General features: G+C 46.0%; 1 protein-coding gene across 6 annotated transcripts in view; it reads left to right on the forward strand.

The window, feature by feature from the left end:
* The window catches only part of Frmd4a (FERM domain containing 4A), a 592,091-nt gene that overhangs the window by 422,861 nt on the left and 142,880 nt on the right, over positions 1-26,350 (forward strand). For all 6 annotated transcript variants that reach the window (XM_026782982.1, XM_026782981.1, XM_026782984.1 and 3 more), the window contains 2 exons: positions 15,535-15,629; positions 25,667-25,759. In XM_026782982.1, coding sequence (XP_026638783.1) covers positions 15,535-15,629; positions 25,667-25,759 — 188 coding nt within the window. The remainder of the gene's footprint in view (positions 1-15,534; positions 15,630-25,666; positions 25,760-26,350) is intronic.

A 26,350-nucleotide genomic window follows, 5' to 3' on the forward strand; every position in this document is an offset into this window, starting at 1 on the left:
GTACCACCCATATTTAGAGTGGGTCTTTCCACCTCTATTAGCCTAGAATTCCCTCACAGAACTGCCCAGAGGCTAGTCTCCCTTATTCTAGATCATATCAAGTTGACACACAACATTAACCATCACGGGTATACACAAATCAACTCAAGAATAAAGTTGAAAACGTGTTGGGGCAGATGCTCCTGGCTGACTTAAGTAACTCTCTGAAGGCTCTGTGAGCCCAGCCATACAGCTGCTGGGTCAGTTGGACCAGGTACCCAATAGTTGTATGGAAATCAGCAATACTCTCCCCAGCATGGCTGCCAAGCAAGGTCAAGAGTTAAGTAGATGTTCGGAATAGAGAAAGGAAGGGGCAATGTATCAAAAGAAAGAGCTCTAGAGAGGCTGAGAGCCTTGTGAAAGAGCAGGGCCATCAGAAGCAGAGAGCAGAGAGACTCCTTTGCCCTCTATGCTACCCCCACCCCCACCCTCACTGTGTGCTTCTCTTTCCCACACCGCTGGTATGCTTGCCAAACTGCCAAGGAAGAAAGAGTGCAAAGCCATCCCCGTTTTCCTGCCAACCACACAAGCACTTCCAATCCATCTTCAGGTCCAAGGATGCAGGGCTCCATTCATCTGCTTTTGCTTTTCTGAACGTGACTTTTTGCAAATTCCACCTCTCTTCTTATTAGTCTGTACGAGCTGGTTCATGTTGCCCAAATTGGGACTGACTTCGTGTTTCTTGTGTAGTTTGGTTTCAGGATCAAGACAAAATGCCAAAGCCAAACAGCTTAATAGTGACTGGCAGAAGCACAAGTTTGACCCCTGACTAAACTCTGCCTTCAGATCTGCCCCAGGTTGCAAGGACTGTACACAGGGAGCATGCGTGCTGGACAGTCTATACAATTAGACTAGACGTCATTTGATTCAGCTGCAGTTCTGTTTATCCCAGAAACCATGCTGAAGACATACTCTCTGGAGACCCGGGTGTGCACTTCTTGGGTCTACTTGTGGGAAGAGGCTTGCCTGGCTTGCCAGCAAGCTCCAAAGGTCCGCCTGTCTCCATCTCCTCGGGACTGGAATTACTGGTATACACACCATGCCTGGCATTTTTATGTGGATTCTGGGAATCAAGCTCAGATCCTCACACTCAGAGGGCAAGCACTTTACTGATTGTGCTATCTGCCCAGATTTCTTTCGTCTGCTCTTGAAGCCCATCTTTCTCTCTACACATTCAAACTCAGTGTCCAGCAGTAAGAATTACAGTATTATAACATGAACACCTTACAAAAACTCCAGGATATGCTTAAGGCTATCAACAGTACCAAACTCTATATACACCATGTTTTGCCCTATGCATGCACATCTATATTGCTTTATTGATAAATTAGGCACAGTCAGAGATTAACAGCAAATAATGAAATAGAAGAATAATAACAATGTACTGCTATGAAAATACTCGATATCTTGAAATGGTTGCGGCAAGCAGGTACGGTAGCACACACCTGCCATTCCAGCCCTTGGGTTTCTAAGGTAAGAGGATTATGAATTCAAGGCTAGTGTGTGCTACCTGTCCCCCCCCCAAAAATAAAAGAAAGTGTGAAAGAAAATGCTAATATTCTATTATTATTGACATTAGTATTTTATCAGTATAATTCACACTTACATTAGTGTCATAAATGTTAATATTTTATTGACATAATTTGTATTGGTATCATTGTTTTTAGCTCATTGTCTACAATATAATTGGAGACACAGCAAACAGAGCTACGGAAAATGAGGAACGACAGTGACTTGTCTGACCTTAACCATGTTGGTCTCAATCTCCCTGTTTTATTTAAAATTCTGTAAGCCTCTTGTAAAGTTCTAGGGTATAGGAAAATATATGTGTGAATGTGTGTGTACATGTGTCTACGTGTGTGGGGACAGACATATGCAGAGGTGTGCAAGCACATCCGAAGGCCCAGTGCTGACATCTGGTTTTTGTTCTGTTTGTTTTTCTCTGTTGTACTCTACCTTGTCCGTGGAGGCGAATTCTCCCGCTGAAGTGGAAAATGTTCTGGTTAGTCTGGCTAGCCAGTTTGCTCCTGGCCATTCCGTCTTGGCCTCTTGCACTCTGGGATTAGAAGTAGGACGGCACACCTATCCAGCTTTTAAGTAGGTTCTAGGCATTAAAACTGTGGTCCTCACACTTGCAAAGTGCTTGACCCACTGAATCCTAAAATAATAGGTTTTATTCAAGCACAAGATCACCAAAATCTGGCCAAAGCCACGAATGTAAACATCTGACACCAGGTCTCATCCTGAAAACCATCAGTGTTGAGCTGACTGCACATAAACCTGCTTCAGAATATGGCATGGCATACAGTCTTCCAGCATCTTCTAGGTCCCTTTAATTAGCATATCAGAAGGCAGTGGGAAGGCCGTGTTATCTTTGCATAATTTCCCAACCCATTCTCCTGAAACTGTTCTTGAGGAATAAATGTTGTTCAGCCTTAAATTGGTCTTCCCAGCCAAGCCTCCTGGGGATCCAGTACTTGTGCACTTTTTCATTCTTCTCCTGCCCTGGTGAGAGTGCATTCATAATTGTATTGAAAATGACATCAGCAACAGAGCCAAACGCATCTCTCCATTGCATACAGCCTGCACCTGCAAGAGCTATCCACGGGGAGAGCACTCGGGGAGAGCACTCGGGGAGAGCACTCGGGGAGCTTTCAAATTAAAATGCTGCTAAACATTGAAAAGCCATGCAAAGTCTCCAGGCATTTTGCTGGACTCTCTCTCTCTCTCTCTCTGTCTGTCTGTCTGTCTTTCTCTCTCTCTCTCCCCCTCTCTTTGTCTCCCAGCCTATAAAACTTTACAGAAGCATAGGCTGGGGCATATGTGATAGGTGTTTCCAGTGGAAGTGGTGGGTATTCTGCAGATAATGATAGACAAGGGTGCTATTTAGAGCCAGGCTACAGGAGGAAGTTCGAGTCCAAGGGAAGTTGTCTGCTTTCTGTTCTCCTTACTGTCAGGACTTATTCATGGTTTCCAAGACAGGGAATAAGAGTTCATTTTAAAAAAAGGACTTAGATTTTAACAGCTAAGTTCCTTGTTAAAGCGATAAGGGACTGAGTGATTCTTGTGAGGACTCAGTCTGGTTGAAGAAGAAAGATGAGCCCACTTTTACTGAGCTCCTGCTGGACACCAGGAACTTTGTAAATTATCATTTGCTGAATCAACAGCAAAACTTTAAGACTTGGGTATCACTGTCCCAGCTTTAGTGGCTTATCAGTGTAGAATTCACGATTGAGTTTCAGAGCCCCCTAGTCTGGATCACAGATTCATAGCCCAGGTTTGGTAAAAGGGGTCATTTTTTAAGAGGACCCACTCCTATATTGTTTTTAGCCCCCTCCAAACTTCCACTTCTCCCCAGCAGCATCCTACAAGGCAGGTGTCTCTTATCAAAATGGCAACAGTGACGCCACATTCTCTGAGTACTCGCCATACCCTAGGCGAAGGACACTAGGCGCACAGAGACCCTTCTGTTTGTTGCTAGAACCTTTATTCTTCATCTCACCCATTTGCAGTACTCTTGGGCACCCTTAGCCACCATTAGATATGACCATGACCATAAAAATACCTTGACCTTGTCTAAGACCTCATGACCTCCACACATGCCATGGAGAGCCAATTTCAAGGCTCCAATTTCAGTGGCTGTTCCCCAGCGCCAGGACAATCCTTTCTTCTGCATTTCCCTGAGAATACAGCAGATGGAATAATCTTCCGAGCTTCGGGGTAAAAACCCCAGGCTGGACAGCCCCAAGAGACTAGACGTGGCCTCCCAGCCCCAATATGCCAATTAAAAAGATTAGTGATGGTGAAAATCAGAGAAAAGAGGTTTGATCGATCCCACACTGTCTCTGTTTAAAGACGGCAGAAAGGAACAGACAAAAGGGTTCAATGACCCTGCGTCTATCTTTGGGGTACTGACATGAGCTTTAGGTTCAAACAGAGGGAGAAATGGGGTAGGGGCAAGAGAAATGCATAATGAAGTAGTCCTGGTCAAGGTGTGGTTTAGGTAATTACGGCCTTGGTTCTGGTCTCACAAGGTGGCCTCATGCTGATTCTCAGGAATTGTATACTCAGGTTCCCCGCACAGCCTTGTCAACGTGAACAATTACCCTCATAGCTGTGGTGGGTCGCTCCTGAGAGGCCCGGATGTTCCTAGAACCTAAGGTGACTGCAGGTTTGGGACAGATCTTTAGGTCCTTCATAGAGATCGTGAACAGAACGTCCTAAAATTCTGACAGTAAGATGCCTTTGATACTGTGATATTTGTCATCAGCCTCGGTGAGAAAAAGATAGGCTAGGGACGCTCAATGGTTAGCAAACCTATATGCAGAGGTGTGCAGGTAGCCCAAAGTAAAGGAGACCCGCAAAATGAAGGGGAAGAGTCCAGGCTTTCATCCTCCTTTTTAGTTCCTTTGTGCCAAGTAAGGAGTGAGCTTGTAGCAAATGCAGTCCCTAGTGCCCATTAGTCGTAATTCAGCGTGCAACATCATGAAGGTCTGAATGGACGCTAGTGCCCGATGTTTGGGGAGAAGTACAACAATCCTTTAATGTGTTCTTTGATCTTAGACGACTTAATGTTATTTCCCAGGGAAAGGAGGGATGTTTACATCCAAAGAAATCTTTTATACTCCCCTTAGCACAGAATAAGGGTCACATCAAGTATGCAGGTAGTGTGTGTGTGTGTGTGTGTTCACACCTAGTGTATGTGCACATGTGTAAATTCCACAGATCTTTTTTTTTTATCCAGTACTATGACCACAGATACATACCATCATGCCCTTTTGTGTGGGTGCTAAGAACCCAAACTAATGTTTTCATACTTGTTTAACCAACATTTTACCAACGGAGCCATCTCCCAAGCCCAGGCATCTTTTTTTAAGCCACTTATTGTATGTGTTCATTACAGTGCCCACAGAGGCTGGGGAGTAACAGATCTCCTGGAATTGGAGTTACAGGCCATTGACAGTCACCTGATATGGATGCTGGGAACCAAATCCAGGTCTTCAGCAGAAGCAGTGGGATCTCCTCACCACTGAGCCATCTGTCTAGCTCCCGGGAATTTTTTTAAAAAGAAAAATTGGAAAAAGAGTAGGTAAAGTAATGGTAAAAGCTGAAGCTTGCAATCCCAGGATTCCACTCAGTTCAGCATCTCCATATTCACTAGAAATATCCCTATAATTTAGGCCGTGAACTTGAGAGCCGTTTCTGGCATAGGCAAGCTGAGGACTGTGGAACGGCCTGAAGTAAGTGTATTGCTCATTAACAGTTCTGTGACATCACCCTGAGCAGGCTGGAGTCTGGGGGGTTGGGGAGGTAGGTGTGTGAAAGCGGAGGCAGGAGAGACGCCCTAAAGAGCACCCGCAGGCCTTTCCCAGTCCCTGGAGGGATCCTGCGGAAAGCAGGCTCCTCAGCCAGTCAGGGAAGCTCTCTGCATTATAGAGAGCAATTATCATATCTGCCTGTCAAAGCCTTCATCGGGTATCATTCAAGTCCAGGAGTAAGAAAGACCTCCCCCCTCCCAAACTCTGATCAGCCCCCAGCTTCCCTGATGCCTGACTCAGACCACACTGTATTTGAGAACAACATGGATAAAAGGAAAGGATCAAGGGAGCAAACCATGAAAGACACGGGGGCGGGGCAGCTGAGAGCTTTAAAGGCTTCCCAGAGAGACCTTCTCGTCCCCAAGGTGAGTCTCTCAGAAGATTTGCAGAGAAACGTTGAAAGAACCTGCCACGATTGTAGCTGACTTGCAGAGAAGTGGTGGGGAGGGTCCATACTCTGCTATGAGGTTAGGAAAAGGGACCCAGCACATCCTTCCTTGGGCACGCAAGCCACATTGCAGTGTGTATCTGGAGGCGCACGATCTGACTGAAAACCAGCAACGTTCATTCATTAACTTATTTATTGGAAGTGTGGCTTGTACCACAGCATGTGTGTGGAAGTCAGATGACAACTCAGGGCAGTCTGGCTTCTCCTTCCAGCACGTGAATCCCAGGGATCAGACTCAGGTCGGCAGGTTTGATGCAAGCATCTTTACCCACTCAGCTACCTTAGTAGTCCCCCTGGAAACTCCTTTCTGGCACTGCATCTGACCCTACGTAGCTGTGGGGGAGGGGGACACCACTGCCTAGCAGCTCTCTGCTTCCTGGGTGCCTCTAAAGCGTGTCTGTACAACCTTCTATGCCTGTGGTCTGCCGCCGTGCTGGGCTGACACTAAATACTCCACCCTTTCATCCGTCTCACTCTGCCAATAAAAACCTTTATTAAATGGACGAGGGAGATAGTTCAATTTGTGAAGCGCGTGCCTACAAACATGAGGGCCTCAGTTGGATCTCCCCTCACTCCATGGTTTTGTTTTATTGTTGTTGTTGTTGTTGTTGGTGTGTGTGTGTGTGTGTGTGTGTGTGTGTGTGTGTGTTAATTGGAGCATGGTAGCACACACGTGTGTCTCATGGCTGGGGAGACAGAGATGGTTAGGTATCCCCCATGGAAAAAGACCTCTCCTACATATTGGAGAAGGGGCCTGGCCCTATTGTTCTCGGCAGTCTGCATGAAGCAAGGGACTTTTGGCATGTCCCCTGCCACAGAATACAGGCCTGGCTCAGTTGGAGACGTTAATCATCAGAGCCCCTAGGGTAGCAGCGGAGGGGCCGCTGCCATAACCTTCTGTGCAGAATCCACAAAAGATGATGTCATGCACTACCCCTCCCCTCCCCCAGGAATCCGAGCAGCTGATGAGCCTCTGTTGGCCTTAGTGAGGAGGATGCAGGGGACAAGGACAAGCCCTTGTTCACCCACCCACTTAAAGTTGCCATCCTCTCAGGCTCCCCAGGGCGAGAATCCCAGCCCCTCCTGGCCAGAAAGAAGGTGTTGATATGACGTGACTTCTACCCACTCCTGGAAATGACTTTTTCTGCCACCTCACTGCTGTGACCGCCCCTGGAGAGCAGGAGTGACCCACTCACTAGGTCTTGGAATCCCCAGTCCCTCGGCAGGCAGGGTAGGTAGGCAGGTTAGCAGGCAAAGTTGGACACTGTGCCTGTAGCTGTGCCATGAGGGTGGGCAAGCCCCCCGTCAGCTCAACAGACAATGTGCACCTTGTAGTAACGAGACAAGAAGCCCCTGGCAATCAGGCATGTTCGCATAAACCTATAACCCTAGTGTTTCTGAGGAAGACCCCTAGTATCCTTCTGGTGGGGGAGGGCTCTTAGTCTTATTAATAAAAGATTTTCAAAACACTCTCAAGGAAGTTCAGGAATGGTTTTGTGGAAATGTGAGAGAAAAACAACAGGGCGGGTATGCTGGAAGCCTCAGCAGCTGCCGTCATATGGGACATGGGGTGGGGGGAAGCAGTCATGCCTTTTAAGTCAGACATGGAAATTAGAGAGACGGTGAGAAAGTCCAGCGTCAGGGGAAGCATCTCAGGCTGAGGGCCAGTGTTTGAAAGGAAAGGGATAGACAGGCTTAGTGTGAGACTGTGGGTCTGTGTGGCAGGGCCTCCTGCTTCCGGGTTGTTGTGTCCCAGGCCGCACCTGGGTACATGGCTAGGAATAGAAAGACAGCTTATTAAGAAAGGAAAAGCACTCCCAAGAGCAGGAGCAGCCTATGCACTAGGGAGGAGCCTGAGCCACCGGGCCTGGGGGCGCTGAGTCTTCACAGCACATCTACATAGCACCCACCTCTCCGTGTGTTTTGTACATGCTCTGTTATTGGCATGACCCCCGGTGGGAAAGGGTTTCCAGTGTTCCTCTTCTAACTGGCTTTTTTCTTATGCTAATCTCAATATCTCTGCTCTCCAGTTACCCAGAGTTTGGAGGGAGTAAAATAGGGGGATTCCAAGGTCAGGGTCATTCTGGGTGGGGCAGGGGGTTACAAAGTAAAAACCCTGTCTCAAAAAGACATAAATAAGTAAAAATAAATAAAATACCCTAGACAGAGAATGGCTGACTTGACGCCAGGCTGAAGACGCCAGGCTGGTTTCTCCTAAAACACAATGAAGAGCCTGGTTACTGTTTGATAATTTTGTTAATACAATTAACTCAGACATGGCAATTCCTTTGCTCTTTAATGGTGCCCCGTGGGGATAACGGCTTGAGGAGAAGAGTCCATTGCTGGGTTGAAGCCACTTTGCTGCTAACAACTAACCCGGGCTTGGCTCATCTGCCCTATCCTGTGTGACATCAGAACCGGCTTCCAGAGGGTCTCAGGCCCAGATTATCCCTAAAGCAGACAGCCTCCAGATCCTGTACTTCCTACACACATGTATTCCAGGATCAGTGGTGCATAGCGGATCTCTGGGATCCCTATCAGGGAAGAGGTGCTTCCTGTGCTGCCAAAACAAATAACAGCAAAGCTGGGGACTTGAAAGTGACTGGCAGGACCATGTCTCTTAAAATTTCAGCAGCGGGGATGTTGGTTGTGGCCCCTCCCAGCTTGTGGTGGCTGCTAGCATTGCTTGACCTCTGTGTCTCCAGCCTGCCGGCCTCAGCCTCTGTCTTCATGCCTTGATCTGTGTGGTTAAAGTCTTACAGGGAGATACATGATGGTACTCGAGCCCTCTCCTCCCCCCCCCCTTGTAGGTCTGGAGAGATAACTCGGGATTGATAAGGTACTTCCCTCCAAGCCATTACAATAAGTTATGTCACCTATAATCCCCACATAGAGAAACATCCATGCAAAGGGAGAAGGAGACACATGTAGAAAGTTCTACAGGAACTGGGTGAGACAGTCAGGGAAGGCTTTTTTGAGGACGTGGGTTTTGGGCAGGAATGAAGATTTGAAACTAAACAAACTAAACAAAGGTGAGGTGAATATGAAAACTGGAATTACTGTCAAAGTATGGTCTCAATTATCAAGACAGCATATAAGCCTGGGTTCTATATACATACGCACATATGAATAGAAATATATAGTATAGTGTGTGCATTTTATAGGGACAGTCATGAAGAACTGAAAGAACAATGGACATGTGATATTCGCTTTATGCCACATGCTCTTCTTTATGTCAGTCATTATTCATTAACCCTCCTGACAGCCATACGACATGGGTCTAGTCATTGTCACCACCTGGCCGATGAGGAAACCAAGGTGCAGGTGAGGTTAAGCAACTTGCTCCAGATTGTATAGGAAAATGAGATGTGTTCATAGATAAGATTTACTAACCAGGAAGGGTGCCAGGGCTGTGATTGCTTTTGAGTGAGCATGCACAACCTTTGGGGAGCGGGCTGAGTAGCTTATAGGGGAGGAACCAGTTTGAGTTGCTAAGAGCTTGAAGAAGAATATTCTAGAATCTTTCATGTCATTAAATCCAGCTTATCGTTGGACAGAGGAGAAGACAGGGGGCAGAGGTTTTCTCTCTTGTTCAAGGTCATCTGTCTGGAGTGAGTGCCTGTCAAGTCCAAAGTGGGTGCCACCAATAACAGTAGCATTTCCAGAAGGACCATGATTACATGAACAGTGCCTAGAGCCCCTTACAGCTTACAGATGTGCTGTACATGTGTGCGTGTACACATGCTCACGTGTGCACATGTGGAGATGCCCATACATATGTCTAGGCATACATGAAGAGCCAGAAGTTGACACTTGAGTGTCTTCCTCAGTTGCTTTCCACCATAATTTTGCCACAGGGCTTCTCTCTGAATCTGGAGCTCCCCAGTCAGGCTGACCTGACTGAAGACAAGCCTGGGTGTATCCACCTCCCCAGCACTGGGGTTAGAGGTACCTGCTGCCATCTCCCCTTTTACACGGGTGCCAGGGATCCAGACTCAGGTGCTCATGCTTCTGTGGTAAGCTCTGTACATACTAAGCCATCTTTCCCTCTCTGAGTGCTGCTCTGAGCACGGCGTCACTCACATGACCTGGAAGAAGCAGGGACGTGCTGAAAGTATATGGGGAGGCTGTGCATTCGCAAGGAAAGTTGTTATCCAGGTATAAGGAGGGATCCAATCTGACAAGAAGAGCAGGAAAATAATTTGAGTTAAAACGTGAGAGAAGCCAGTGAACCAAGACAATAACGGGCTGAGAGGAAACCCATCTTAAGTTCATTGACTTCCCCACCATCATGGCCAGTGACCCTAAGAAACTGGCATAGCTCACCAGGGACACACGGGGCTTGCTTTGCCCATGATGCCTTCAGGTCCCTACCCTGTTTATCCCATCAAACTCCATGGGGCTACAGAGCTCTTTGCTGGCCTCTCTCCCAGCCAGATCCCTACAAGGAGCCACAAATGTTTACAGCACCAGGGACTGGCAAATTATAATCAGCAAGATTCTGTAAACATCCCTTCCAAGGACATAACAGCCAAGAGCTCTGCTTTACCAGACAGCTCACACCAGAGGAGTTTAAGGAGCTTTCAGAATGCTGTAGTTTCTCAGTCGTCAAGGTAAACTATCATCTTCCTCTGCAAGACTGCGTTGATTCCATCTGTGGCCCAAGCCGTATGGAGACACAGTGCCGGAGTCAGGCAGGATGCACCTCTGCGCTGTGCTAACAGACAACCCCACCGTCTCAGCACTATAGACAGGGAGGGGTACCGGACTTCAGCTGCTGGGTCCTGCTCTGACTCTTAAGGATGAACACAGTCAGACACTGGGCTGTTGCTGGGTGCTTTGACAACTGAAAGAGATGTGTGGGGTTTTATGAGGATTTAAGATAAGAGTTGCAACCCCCATGTCTTCTAGAATCTTCTGTCATCTCCCCCATCACTGACTTGATTCCTCTATTTGTATTTCTTATTGTATTCTGTATATGTGCTTGTGTGCATAGATGCATGTGTATGCACATAGGTGTGTGTGCATGGGAAGCCTGGAGTCAACTTCCCATGTCATTCCTTGGGCGCCTTTCACTTTTTTTTTTTTTTTTTTTTTTTTTTGGCATAGTATCTCACAGGGAATTAGAGCTGTAGTCTGGCCTGGACCCGCAGAGGTCTGCCTTGCTCTGCGTCCTCGGTCCTGGATTACAAGCATGCACTGCCAACCCGACTTTCCCCCTCCATTCTCTAATGGCTGTTTTCTATTTTAACAGGAGAGAAATTAGGTCATTACATATAGTGTAATCTCGAGGTGCCAGGGTCTGTTTTCCTTGCTGGACTCCCACTGGTTAGTGTGAATTTGCTTTTTATTAAGTTAGTTATCTGACAGTTTCCTGCATGTATAGAATACATTCTGGTTACTCTGCACACACTTCTTACCTTGCCTTCGGGAGACTGAGCTCAGAGCCTCACAGTGTATGAGTCTCCCAGCCACGGTTCCTCTGCTTTTAAATCGTGGGTGCCCTGAGGTAGATTTTCTTCCCTTTGGTCTATCATACTGTTCATGAAAAGCGGTTGAGATTTCTTCATGTTTCAGCAATTATTTGCCAACAAGGATATGAACAGAGTTCACCAGAAAGGGTTAGGTTTGTCGCCTCCCCCTTTTCTCCCCCCCACCCCTCCCCTGCCAAGCTGTGGCTGCCTGAGCTGTTTAGTTATTCAGTGTAAATTTTCCAATATAAAAAGGGTTTGGGGAGGGGGCTGGAGAGATGGCTCAGAGATTAAGATCCCTGACTGTTCTTCCCAAGGTCCTGAGTTCAATTCCCAGCAACCACATGGTGGCTCACAACCATCTGTAATGAGATCTGATGCCCTCTTCTGGCCTGCAGGTATACATGCAGACAAAATACTGTATACATAATAAATACTAAAGAAAACATTTTAAAAAATAAAATAAAATACAAGAAATAAAAAAGGGTTTGGGGAGACAGGTGAAATTACAGGAGTGTGTCATCTTAGAGGGGCTAAAGTCAGCCCCTACACATCTCTCAAAGAGCAGCCATTGTTCAGTACATCAAGTCATCTCCAAAGCTTTGAGACTTGAAAATCAGCGGAAGACTCACGTTAACTAAGTGCACAGTGCTGCTGTGTAAGTCTGTGATGCCAGTGTACGGGTTTAACCGCAGCACTATAGCCCTAAGCAGGTCCTTCGAGACAAACGATGCTGGACCTCTTACCCAGGAAGTAGTAAACTCAGGCAGAATGCAGAGGAAGAGTACCACTTTGAGACAAGCTAGGACTTGTGTTTTGTTTCTTTTTATTTTTAAACTGGGCTAACTATGCACAACACTAATTTACCATTTTAAACATCTGTATACATACAATTCTGGGGCACTAACTACATGCACCATGTTATCGAAGATTCACCACCATTTCCAAAATTTGGTCAGAATCTGAAGCAGAAATTCTGCAACCGTTAAGCTCCTCGCCCTCCCCCCCCCCCCCGCAACCCCTGTGAAATCACATGATCTTAGTCTTCACAAGTGAGAGGACAAAAGGCATTCATCTTTTTTACAGCTTCTTTCAGTTAGCTGTCTTCAGGGTTCACTCACGTAGCCTATATCTGCATTTTGTTCCTCTTTGAGTCTGAGGAATGTTCCATTGTGTGTGTCCAGACTTTGTTTCCAATTCTGGCTTCGCTGAGACCAAGCAGAGCCTATCTGCTGACTCTTAAGTCTTGACTGGCAGGGGGATGGTCCTCTCTTGTTTAGATAATGATGTCGTATGCAGAAGCTCTCAGAATTGTGTCTGGGACAGAGGAGCAAAAAATGCCTCAGAGAATCCTTTGTAAGACATGGCCGTATAAAGTAGGTGTGAATGTTACAATGGTCAGCTGAAGTTGTTCCTTGTGTCCCTTTCCGTCATTTCAAAGGGCTTCACTGGCGAAGGGCACAAGTACCCAACACCTGTTAATCATGTCCCTTGCCCTCCACACGTCCCTGGCTCCCTTCTTATACCCTGACTTGCATTTTCTCCCAAACATTTCTGTAGCTAATGAGCACCTTCCTCCTCCTGGGTAAATGTCTGCTTCTCCAACTGTATTTGTTACTTTCCATTGCTGTGATAAAATGCTCTGACCAAAAACAAAAAAAAACAAAAAAAAAAGGCCAATTTAGAGAAGAAAGAGTTGATTTGGGATCACAGGAGGTACAGTACATTGTAATGGAGAAGACGTGGTGGTGGGAGCATGAGGCTGGCCTGGCAGTCATGAAGCAGAGACATCACATTTTATACACACACAGGAAATGGCTACCTCAAAGTCTACCTCCAATGATGTGTGCCCCCAGCAAGGTTCCATTTTCTCAAAGTACTATAACCTTCCCAACAGCACTGCCAACCAGTCTCTGAGCAACATCCCCCATTCAAATCGCCACGCCAAGCAAGGGCATTCAAATGGCCTTAATATGTCATTCCCAAAGAGAGAGAAATCTCAGTGCTGTCCTTTTTAAGAATGGGTTAGTCACCTCACCATAGTTCACAAGAACCCACAGCAACTGCTTTTTAGTCTCACTTCATTTTCTAATAGCAGACTGGCCCAGTGAACCCACCCACTCCTCGTCTCCCTCCGCTCACCAGACTTGACCTCAAGTGACTTTCTACCCCTACCCGCTAGACTTGACCTCAAGTGACTTTTGAAAAATTCTAAATCCTTTCCGAGTGCTGGAAGAGATCTTGCTGGCAAGGATGTTGAATCTAAAACATACTTCTAGAGCAAGTCAAAAAGATAATCCTAAATTGAAAAAAAAATCATCTTAAGATATGATCTTGTTGTGTAGCACAAGCTAGCCTTGAATCCCCATTCCTCCTACCCTAGCCTTCCAAGTGTTGGAGTTACAGGTGTGTACTACAGTGCCCAGTTCAAAATACTTGCAGAAACAGCAAACATCACAGATAGACCGTGGATTCTTTGAAAGAGATTGCAGTCATTCTGATGGACAAATTATGATCCGCTACATTTTAAAAGCAGTTGGCCCGCTGCCTCATTACAACCCATAAATTACACGCAGCCCAGCATCTTCTGGGACGAACAGTCACATGGGCAGCAGAGCCTCCAGCATCCCCCAGCATGTGTTCAAGCTCAAAACTCAACCTTGCAGCATCTTTCCTAATTCATTCGCAAAGTTCTGAGACATGCCACGTGCACCCCTCTGCATTCCCAGGGTAGACTTCTTCCTGTTAACGAAGGAAGGTTTGACTTCCAGTCTTGAATTTCCTGCTGGGTTAGCCTCAGCTTGTACAGTGCCGTGGGAATGGAAGTAGGGAACATCATTAGATGCCATTGGAAGTAGGGAACATCAGATGCCATTGGAAGTAGGGAACATCAGATGCCATTGGAAGTAATCTAGGTTGAGTTTCCCACTGATCTCTAACTAGCAGGGGAGGAAGTGCTACATCACTTCAAACCCATGTGCATCTAGGAGATTTTCACTGCAGAACTGTTGGTCCTAGAGTCTGGAGGAGGCAGAAGCAGCTGCCTGATCTCTGGGCTGGTTTCTGCCTTGTATGATAGACAACTTCATGGTTAGGGTAAACGATGTGTAAAAAATGCTTACAACAGCGCCCACCACACAGCGAATAGACATAGTTCCTGACTCAACTATGGCTCAGCCTACAGATGTTGGACTTGACGATGGTACAAAAGCGATGTGCGTCCAGTACTGTGAATGTTGCATCTGGATCTTTTCCCTGCATCAGGCTATGTGCTACTTTCTCCTCTAATGATGCTGAAGGCGGGAGCCACCCAGTTATCCATGTGATCACCAGGCAAAAGTCGCCACACTGTGGCAGGTGTGTTCAACTTTTCAGTGCAGAAAGGCAAGGTCGTCCTCTTCCAAGCCCATACTTAGAAATTTGCAACTTAGTTATAAAGTAAATCTCATGGGGTTAAGTTTACCGTTTCGTCTTGAGCTCACACCTGTAGCACTGTGTTGCAAAACTCTGGTACTCATATTGAATGCATTTGGACATAACAGCATCTTCAGATTGCAATGGGTGTATCAGAGAATAACCTCATCCTGAGAATAGGAGAGTCTGCCTGTGTTTGCTAAACACGTCCATTAAAAAAGGACATCTTCCTGTCCCCAGGCTGGACAGCCCCACTAAAGACCAAGAGTGCTGTTTGTTCACAGAATCAACCTTACAAAGCCACCATCTGTGACCTGGGACCATTGACTTGGCTGTTTCATACAACAGCACCCTAGTGTCTCTCAGTCTTTTCTTTATTCTCTTGTTCTCCCCCTCCCCTCCCTCTCTCCCTCTGTCTCTCTCTCCTTTCCCTTTCCCCTTTCTCTCTATGTCTCTGTCTGTCTGTCTGTCTGTCTGTGTATATGTGTCTGTGTGTGTGTGATGTAGTCCAGGCTAGCCTCAAGCTTGCTATGTAGCTGAGGATGATCTTGAACTCCTGATCCTCCTACCTCCACTTCCTGTGGGATTGCAGCCGTTCCCTGTCACAACCAATTTTACCCTGCACCAAGAGTCAAACAGGGCTTTACTCGTGCCAGGCAAGGACTCTACCAACTGAACCACGTCCAAGCCCCTCTTTGGATTTCACAACAGGCATTTGTGTTTATGGAGTGTGCCTGCGTGTTCAGATATTACACTGGGAACCTTGCTAGGAGCCTAAGTGGATGGCGTGCTTTAGTGAACGTCTCTCGTGACTTAATCTTTTTCCTTTGTCTTCTTCTTCCAGCCCAAGCTTTTGGCCAAGGAGCTTCTTGACCTCGTGGCATCTCATTTTAACCTGAAGGAAAAGGAATACTTTGGAATAGCATTCACGGACGAGACGTAAGTGCTGTCCAGAGCCCACACAAAAGAGCAGGATGGGAAACTGCCCTCCCTCAGCTGTGACAGCAAAATGAGCTGCAGGTCACTCGGGTCCCGTGGGGGCTAGGGGTTAGTCCAAGTTCACCATCTGAATTTCAAAAGCCGGTGATCATGCCTGGAGCAGCCAAAGGATATAATTAGACAAATGCTAATATTATGAAATTATTAGGTCAGCGTTCTTATAATCAAGTAGATTCGTGTTCAGACTGAAATGTTTATTTTTTTTAAGTAGATCTATGTGAGTTTGGTTTTCATTAAGGTTAAATGAAAACTTCTGGAAAGTAAATGTTTCTCTCCAATATTGGAGAAACAATAACAGGAAGTGAAGTTGATGATAAATTCAGGGTGAAAAATGATAGCTGGGCAGTTTCACATTCTAAGCTGAAATAGAGAATACAAAATCAAAGTTCATATCCCCCATCTGATGTAAAGTTTGCTTTCAGCAGTTTGGGTCATGTTTTATAATGAAAGAAGGGATAGGCTCGTTGAATTATTTTCTTTCCTCTTAGTATATTGTTGCCAAAAGACTTCGGTGAAGATCAGTCCATGCTTAGATAAGAATAAGCTAAGGCCTGGGGATGAAGTTGAGGGGTGAGGTACTTTCCTGGACGTGTGTGGCCCTTGGTTCTGCTGTAACAGGGGTGTCTGTGATTGCCTATGGATGCCGACAATTCCGTGACACAAACAATTGAAATGAGTGGGACCAGGAAAGACAGATCAAACCACAGAGAAAGGGAAAGCAACAGCTATGTGCATTCAGGTCGGGAGAAGCCCAAGGATGGAGGTCTATTAAACAGAGGCCAGTTCCTGGGCCCCCCTTCCCCCACCATTGGGCCTGTCTAGATACCCACCCCCATGTCTTCCCACAGTTTCTCCTCTGAATATTCTCTGGGAACAAGAAGTAGCTGTCTCGGAGAGCCTGCCCTCACTTTCCCTGTCTGCCCATGTTCCTCAAACTCTGCTTCTGTATCCCCTGCACCAGGAAATAAAACAAAACAAAATAATGACCTACTTTTAACAAATGTTCCCTAAGAGGTCTCCTCTGTGTGTGTATTCATGTCCACACACACCCCCAAACGTATCTTTGAAATATAGATACGTTTCCTAAAATGCTCAAAAGTCAGGGTGAGGTCAGTGGCTGGGTAGGACAGCAGGGTTCAACCCAGACCCCAGGAGTGAGGCGGGACTGTCAAGCTAGGATGGGTTCTAAAACAAGACTAGACAACTTCTGTGCTGGTCAGTGGGAGAGTGGACATATGTATCTGTATATGACTGTGGTTGACCTTGGAAATCAATGAGTTGTCCACGCACAAGCATGAGGGCCTAACTTCAATCTACAGAACTTGGGCTTAGGGGACACATCTGCAACCCCAGCATGGTGAAGGTGCAGATGTTACGGATGCTCTCGGCCAAGAATCAGCTGTGCACTCAGAGAGACAAGTGAGCTCTTCTTTGTTTAGGAGGAGGCAGGATTCCAGGCTAATGCTTTGGAAAAGCCTAGCTGCCTCCACAGTTTCCTACAGCTTTTGTAGGAATAGAATGGCCACCTGAGGATGGTCTTCAGTCTCCTACCCACCAAAAGGAACTTCTGCCACAGTTTGCAAGCTCAGAGCAATAGAAATGACAGGCATGAACATTTTACAGATAGAAGTTTTGCACACAAGCATTTGAAATGGCAATTTAAAAATAGCCTTTCTTGCTAGCTATACTGGTGCACGCCTATAATCCCAGCACTTGGGAGGCAGAGACAGGCGGATCTCTGAGTTCCAAGCCAGTCAGTGCTACCTAGAGAGGCCCTGTCTCAAAAACGGAAAAGCTAACAACCAACATCTGCCAGTTGTCAGTTACAGTGACAGTCACCTGTAACTCCAGCTCCAGGCGTTCTGACCAATACAGACATCCACAGCCATACGCACATGAAAATAATAAATCAATAAAACTTTCCGGAAGAAAGGGAAAAGTGAACAGTAACTGAGTAAGAAAACACAAGGCTATTCTCTGATTTCATGCATGCACACACGCAGCACACCTGTGCACACGCACACACGTGCACCCCACACACATGACGTTTGTGGCAGGGGTGTACAGAAGCAGTGGAAAGGGCAAAGCATCAGCTTCCTCGCATGGGAATGAGGTCAGCTCTGGGAATGGAGCCCACGGGGCACTGAGGTGCGAGGCAGGCAGGCCAGCCTTCTCTGGTTTAGAATCACCTCCACCAGCAGGTTGGGAGGTGCAGGCAAGAAAGCCTCTGGTAGGTAATAAAGAAGAATCGCTTCAACAACTGCACATCTAGACAAACTGAGTCTCACAAGCACAGACGTTCTCTACCCTCTCTGTTGAGAAGCCCCATTCACCCCCTAATTACTCTCTGTGCCGTCCCCACTGATTAGAAGGAAACCGTAAGCCTCAATTAATCATAGGCTCATTGTTCCCATTTCCCAAGTAAGTTTACTCAATTCAAAGAGTCCATGAACTCTGGACAGTCCCAATTAGACCTCCCTTCAGAGTCAGCAAGAGTCAAAGAATGAACATTTTATCTTGGACCAGAAGGAAGAAGTTGTCTGTGTGCTGAGGGTTACAGACCACAGCCCTGATGGCCCTAGCCAAGAGCAATGATTGGAGGGATGAAAGGATAGAAAGCCAGTCTTTCCCCGAGGGAAGAGGAGGACGAAAACCACACATCAAAGGCAGGAGGTGCACACCCTTGAGTCTAATGGGCCGTCCTATAGGCCTATGCAGTTGGGAGCTGAGCTCTCCTGATTCTCTGGATTATCTGATTATCTGGGCCTCTGTGGTAATCAGAACATTTCTCCTTTTCCTTTTGAGAAAGGGAAGAACAAAGGTTGCCCTTTGAACCTTGTGCCTGGAGGTGTGACCTGCTCTGGGGTTGGTGATTACTATGTCCAAAAGTATACCAGTTTTTCCTCTGCCTCTGCATGCCAAGTAACACTAACATGGCATCTCCCACCGTGTGTGTGTGTGTGTGTGTGTGTGTGTGTGTGTGTGTGCGCGCGCGCGCGCTCTGGTGTGTGCATGTGTGTATGTGTGTTTGCTGGAAACCAAACTCAGCACCTCGTGCACAATTACTGTAACAGCTGAGCTACATCCTCATTTCAACATGAAATTTTTTAATAACTATATTCACATCGGACATATGTGCCCCCAGGATGTTTGTACATATGTGAGTGTGCACATACTATACTTTGTTTTACACACACACATACACAAAGCTACAGTAGTATTGTCATTGGTCTGTGGCAGCTTGTGGTAAAATATGTGAATCTGCCTATTACCTAACTCAATTCCAGCAAGATTCAGACATGCAAAGTGGGTGCAAGCTGCAAGCCACTCTGTGTTAGGTGTCACTTGGTGTGGAGAGACAGGAGAAGCTGAGTTAGTGCTTCAGGGCAAAGGAATCACCAGCCCAGAGCAGATAATATCCCCATGCATAAGTTCAAGGGGTAGCACTGACCCTCCCTGGAGCAGCGGGGGTGTCTAGTAGAATATATAATTCCTAGGGAGAAGTTGTCTGCCAACCTTCAGTGTTAATTCTGACATCTTGTGGGGCCTAGATGGAACCCTGAGGAAAAGAAGGAAGGGAAGGAGGAAGGGAGGGAGGGAGGGAAGGAGGAAGGAAGGAAATAAGTAAGTAAATAAATAAATGCAGGCAGGAAATGGGAAGTTTCCCTAGCCTTCTGTCCCCACATCATTGGTATTTATTTACAAAGTCTGAGTCAGCAATATAAAACTTATGCCCACAAACACTGAATGTTGCTGGCAAACAGTTTTTACAGCATTGATATTTTATTTGAAGCCTTTTCTTTGAAAATAATTATAAAGAGTCACAAAGATAGAACAGACTACCTTCACCTTCCATGCAGCTTTGCCCCACGTCAGCGTCTTGGGAATTGATGATGTCACACCACTGCTAGATGAACTAAGCCATGGGGGCTCCTCGAATATCACGGGGTTGCCTAGGAGGTTATTTCCCCTGCTCTAGAATTCAATTGCACTTAGTAACTTTTGATTTGCACCAACTCTGTCCAAATAAAGAGAGCTGCAGGTGGTGTTCAGCTTTCAGTGTTCCCAGTTGTGATGAACTTGGCAAGTGAGGGCAGTTTGGACAGCTTTGGACTTTCTGAAGCAAAGGCCCTGGGAGAAATTTGATCTTTAAATAATGCTGTAAAAATTAGACGTATTTGCGTCTGTGTGTGAGTGCACGTGTGTGTGTGTGTGTGTGTGTGTGTGTGTGTGTGTGTGTGAATATTTTCCTGCATTTGTGTATGTATGCCACATGCCTTGAAGAACTGGAGTTACAGATAGTTATGAGCAAACGTGTGTGTGCTGAAAAACAAACCTGGGCCTCTGAAAGAGTCACACGTGTTCTTAGCCACTTTCCCACCTCTCCAGCCTAGAAAGCTTACTGACGCGTGGCTGGAGCCAGGACTCCTTCCCATATTGGCGAGATAGTGGAAGGACCCAGGCACTTTAAATTGAGTTGTTCTTTTCTTCAGAGATCTCCAGTCTGTTCTGATGTACACAGCCAAGTTCAAAAGTCCTGTTCCAGGACCTCGAATGTCAGAATTTTTCATCCTGTCCCCTTAACCCAGATCCAAGAATGACCAGTTCTACTTGGTCTTAGACTACCAGGGACCAATAGCGACTGGCATATGCCAGGGGTCTAAGACCTTGAAGAAGGGCTGCCTTCCAGGCACCATTTCTAACAGTTTGAGAATCAGCTCCTGAGTTCAGATTTAGTATTCCCATATGTATAGAGACTGTAAACTGGGGGATGAAGACAGGAAGGCCAGCGGTTTAGCGTGAGTACTTTCCCAGCATGCTCAAGGCTATGGGCTTATGGAGCACCACAAAGAAGAAACTGGATAGAAGAAAGAAACTGGAAAGAAGAAACTGTTTAGCATAACTGAGATTTTCATCCACCCAACATGGCTTCCGCTTAGAGAGAGTAATTTTTACATTTTATTTTTTAAATACTTGCATTACTATTTTAACTCTCAAAATTTTAATATTTTTAAAATTGTTTTTATTGAGCAATATATTTTTCTCCGCTCCCCTCCCTTCCTCTCCCTTCTCCTTCTACCCTCTTCCATGATCCCCATGCTCCCTATTTACTCAGGAGATCTTGTCTTTTTCTACTTCCCATGTGGATTAGATCCACGTATGTCTCCCTTTGTTGTCTAGATTCTATGGGATTATGAATTGTAGGCTGGTTTTTCTTTGCTTTATGTCTAAAAGCCACTTATGAATGAGTACATATGATATTTGTCTTTCTGGGTCTGGGTTACCTCACTCAATATGATGTTTTCTAGATCCACCTATTCAAATTTTAAGATGTCATTTTTCTTTTCCACTCTGAAGTACTCCATTGTGTAAATGTACGACATTTTCCTTATTCATTCTTCAGTCCAGGGGCATTTAGGTTGTTTCCAGGTTCTAGCTATTACAAATAATGCTGCCATGAACGCAGTTGAGCACATTTCCTCGTGGTATGATTGACCATCCTTTGATTATATACCCAAAAGTGGTATTGCTGGGTCTTGAAGTAGGTTGTTTCCTAATTTTCTAAAAAATAGCCATAATGAAATCCAAAGCGACTGTACGAGTTTACACTCCCACTAGCAATGGAAAAGTGTTTCCTTTACCCCACAACCTCTCCAGCATAAGTTTTCAACAGTATTTTTTATCTTGGCCATTCCTACAGGTGTAAGATGGAATCTCAGAGCTGTTTTGATTTGCATTTCTCTGATGGCTAAGAATGTTGAGCATTTCTTTAAGTGTCTTTCAGCCATTTCAGATTCCTCTGTTGAGAGTTCTCTGTTTAGGTCTGTACCCTATTTTCTACTGGATTATTTGTTCTTTTGATGATCAATTTCTTGAGTTTTTTGTATATTTTGGAGATGAGCCCTCTGTCTGATGTGGGGCTGGTGAAGTCCCATTTTGTAGGCTGCTGTTTTTGTCTTGGTGACCAATGTTCTTTGCTTTACAGAAGCTTCTCAGTTAGTGTCAGAAGGTCCCATTTATTAATTGTTTCTCTCAGTGTCTGTGCTACTGGGGCTATATTTTGGAAGTGATCTCCTGTGCCAATGCGTTGAAAGTTGGAAGTGTCCTTCTAACTTTCTCTTCTATGAAGTTCAGTGTGGTTGGTTTTAAGTTAATAACTGAGAGAAGACAAAGGATTCCCCCCCAAAAGCCAAACACTAAATAAGTTCAGTCAAAATAAGCAATCAAACATACCGCAAGTTGAAGTGATGATTGTCACTGCAATTAAGTTTCTGTCTCCTGTTCCCAATCTTGTGACTTGCTCATCAGATGGTATAATTGAATATCCATGTCTTCAGGAAAAGGAAAACTTTTAAGGGGTGTTTAGACATTTGAGGGACAAAGCAGGTTAGCCATTATTGTGCAAGCGCAATTAGAATGTCCTTTCCCATGCCTGTTAAGAAAATGAGAGGCTCTCGCCCTATGTTTTCATCCGAGACTTACATTTCTTCTCTTCCACAAATGCTTGCGTAGAAAAGTTTGCTTACGCTTTAGAGGGGCCACGGGCACCACGAGGCTACAGTCCTAGTTTGAGAACATAAAAGGTCAACTAAGGAGTATTACTTTCCACTTCCTGTATCGGCGTTTCTTCTGTATGTGTATCTGTGTGTGCATGTGTGTGTCTGTGTAAGCCAAGAGACAATCTCAGGAACATTATCCCCCTGCTTTGATCCAAGTGTCATTGGCCTGAAGCTTACCAATTAGGCAAGAATAAATATCTAGCAATGCTCAGGGACCCTGCAGCCTCTGCCTCCCCTCAAAAGCTGGGGTTCCAAGAGCACCCCATCACACCTGCCTTTTTCTGTGGGTGCTATGGGTCAGACTTGGCCCTCATGTGGGTGGCAAGCATTTTATCAACTAAGCCACGTCTGAGTGCCTGTGTCACAGTTAGCTGAACTGCTTCATTGATGCAGGTTCAGGAGTCAGATTTAGCTCAATAATGAATGGCTTGTTGGCTGCACACCTGTGACCCATCGCCAGGCATGCTGGGTCATAAAGTGTGCCCTAGTCTGCAGTGCTCTGTGTCCCTCCTCACACAGGATGCATGGCATTGGCTGAGGCATCTGCAGAGAACCTAGAAGAAGTCACATGTATATCTACTACTATTTAAAAACAAAGTTCCAAAGCAGTTTCTTATCTTGGGAACAAGAACCAGCAGTAGCAGCTCTGGGAACATAATTTACTTAGAACTGAGCTTGGGGTTTCCACCCATTAACTACCAGACAGCAGGACAGCGAAAGTCAGTGGCTCCAGCCTGCCATGCCTGGGCTGTCATAGCTGCCTCTGGGAGCTTGACATTTAGTGCTCATGACAGCCTCTGAGACGAGCACACCACTGCCACACATCACAGCAGACAGCAGCACGTTATGTCAAGGGATCAGAGAAGCATTGGCGCGTGACTTTCTGTGTGTGGCACTAAGATAAATAGAGAAGAACGGTGCTGTTCCGGAAGGGGCTAGGCACTTCGGTCCTCCTTGCTGCACCCCCGCCCCCTCCCACCACAGTACAAATGATACTTCAGAGCCTGGGTCTCAGACTGGGTAAGCAGAATGAATTCTTCATACCTGGCGCAGAAGCATTGGCTGTACCTAGTGACAGTCACTGATTTCTAAGAAAATGGATTTCAGGCTGGGAAGATGGTTCAGTGGATAAGGTGCTCATTCCACAAGCATGAGGACCAAAATTGAAATCCCTCAGAGCCCAAGTAAAAATTGGGCAAGCAAGGAGACTTTCTTTATGCTCAGCCCTTGGGAGGCAGGGATAGGGGAACCCTGGGCCAGGTGGCTCACTAGACTAGCTGGAATCAGCAAGCTCTGAGTTCAGCTAGAGATCCTGTCTCAATGAAGTGGGAGTCTGAGTTCAGCTAGAAATCCTGTCTCAATAAAGTGGGAGGACTTAAGGAAGACATCTGACATATGCTTTGGACATGCATATATACACATACATGAATGTTAACCCACACACGTGAGCTCACATATATGCATGAGAACACATATGCATAAAGAATATGGCTCTCTGGGACACATTGTAAAATTGATGCAATTGTCTTCTTTTTTAAGAAAGATTTATGTGTTATGTATTTAGTGTTTTGCCTGCATGCGTGCTTACACACCAGAAGAGGGCACCAGATCTCATTATTGACGGTTGTGGGCCACCATGTGGTTGCCTGGAGTTGAACTCAGGACCTCTGAACAAAGCAGCCATTGCTCTTAACCTCTGAGCCATCTCACCAGCCCTGCATTTGTTTCCTTAACACAACAATGAAATTGTTTAGTGTCTACTGTTAGCCCTGGGAGATGCAGAGACAACGGGCCTTTGGCTCCTGTCAGTCCCTCTCTTGTATTTAGGAGATATCATAAACCAAATCTAAGAGGCTGCAGAGGTGGCTCATGGGAATGCAAATATGAAGGCCAGAGTTCAGATTCCCCAGTACACATGTGAATACTGGGCAGCCATCAAGGTTCACCGATAATCCAAGGTGATTGGGGGAGGGGGAGGGATATGGGAGGCAGTGGCTGGGAAGAGACAGAAATCTTTAATAAATAAATAAATTTAAAAAAAAAAAGAAGTGGAGCTAGGATCCTTGAAGCAAGCTGACTAGCTAAACTAGGCCAAGTACTGAGCTCTGGATGCAAGTGGGAGACCCTGTTGCAGAATAGAAAGGGGCGTATTTAAGGAAGACACCTAACATCAACCTGTGGCCTACACACCCACACATGAGCATGCATTCGTACTACACATGTGTGTAGTACACATGCACTCTTGTACATACACCCCACACACATACATACACAAAAGAAAAAACTTTGGAAGAGTCTTACAACAACATATTGGAGCAAACAATTTTGTACTTTTTTAAACCTTTCATTTAAAACTTCTTCCATTCAGCTTCATTATGCTAAGGCTCACCTATGTCACTGCTTACAGCGGCAGCACTTTCTCTTCATCGCTGTATAGTATTCCGTTTGGGCGCTATACCGTCATTCACTCATTCTTCTGTGGGTAAAACCCTGGGATAGGTTTGGGCCATGCTAGAGTCTTTTCATATACAGTACCTGTGAACGCGTGTGGAAGAGGCCTTGTGTCGACAAATGCCTCCTTTTGTAGAGAGGAAGGGTGAGCCCTAGAAATGGGGTGATGGCTTGATCCTGTGTAGGTTTATGTTTAAGAAAGTGTGGTTCAAGCCGGGCGGTGGTGGCGCACGCCTTTAATCCCAGCACTCGGGAGGCAGAGGCAGGCGGATCTCTGTGAGTTCGAGGCCAGCCTGGTCTAGAAGAGCTAGTTCCAGGACAGGAACCAAAAGCTATGGAGAAACCCAGTCTCGAAAATCCAAAAAAAAGAAAAGAAAAGAAAGTGTGGTTCAGGGGCTGGAGAGATGGCTCAGAGGTTAAGAGCATTGCCTGCTTTCCAAAGGTCATGAGTTCAATTTCCAGCAACCATCTGTAATGGGGTCTGGTGCCCTCTTCTGGCCTGCAGGCATACACACAGACAGAATATTGTATACATAATAATTAAATAAATAGTTTACTATCATAAAAAAAAGAAAGTGTGGTTCATATGGCAGCCCAACTGCTTCCAGTAGGACGATGTGAGGATTGTTAGCATGTTATTAAGGCGTGTTCTGAATTCTATAGAAAAAGTACTTACCCCAAGGAGTGGGGAGGGAACTGAGGCCAAGAGAGAGAGCTGTGGTTATAGGAAACAGGCATCACCTCTCATCTTGGCTTCATGATTTATGTCCTGTCCCCGCCAGACAGCATTTTCTCAGCACTCTTTCCCCAAGAGAATCCCTGAGTGTTCATCCATTACTGAAATACCAGGAAGGACTCAAGATCCCCTGCATGCCTACAACCCAGTGGGTTCTGCTCTGCAGAGACCCTCATCTCTGAAGACCTGCACAGTCCAACAACCTAACCAGCTGCCTCTCCTTTCTCCAGGGGACACTTGAACTGGCTTCAACTAGATCGGAGAGTCCTGGAGCACGACTTCCCCAAAAAGTCTGGACCTGTTGTTCTGTACTTCTGTGTAAGGTAGGCACTCCTGGAATCCCTGCTTTGGCTTCTGTGTTCTTTATCAGAAAAGTCTGGAAGGATGAAGAGACTCAAAGGAAGAGGGAGATCAAGTATCTCTTGGTCTGTGGTTAGGGACAAAGGTCAGAGCACAACTACATTCTGAGAAGATGAAAAGTCAGGTATGACTTCTCTGGGCCCATCAGTGTGTGCAGTGGCCACAGGTTTGCATGTCTGTGTGAGGATATATGTGGAGTGAAGATAAAGTTTATTTGGGGGGAGCAGAGGGAGAGAGTCACACATCTCAAAGTAAACTGAGTCTTGTATCGTGTCACAAGTCCTGGGATTTGTTCTGGTGCCACGTGAAGCTCCATAAGAAGCTTCTGTGACTGTTGCTTCTGTCCTAAGTGCTACTGGGGTCCCTTGAAATGTACGGATTTATCTCAGATAGGACTGGTTGAAATGCCCTTCTGGCAAGGAAGGATAAAGTGATCAGAAAATGTCAGAGGGCTGAGGAGATGGATCAGTGAATGAAGCACTTGCAGCTTAAGCTTGAGGACCAGAGTTCAAATCCCCAGTGTGTGTGTGTGTGTGTGTGTGTGTGTGTGTGTG

This window comes from Microtus ochrogaster, chromosome 16 (genome assembly GCF_000317375.1).
Source record: "Microtus ochrogaster isolate Prairie Vole_2 chromosome 16, MicOch1.0, whole genome shotgun sequence".
Taxonomy (NCBI): Eukaryota; Metazoa; Chordata; class Mammalia; order Rodentia; family Cricetidae; genus Microtus; species Microtus ochrogaster.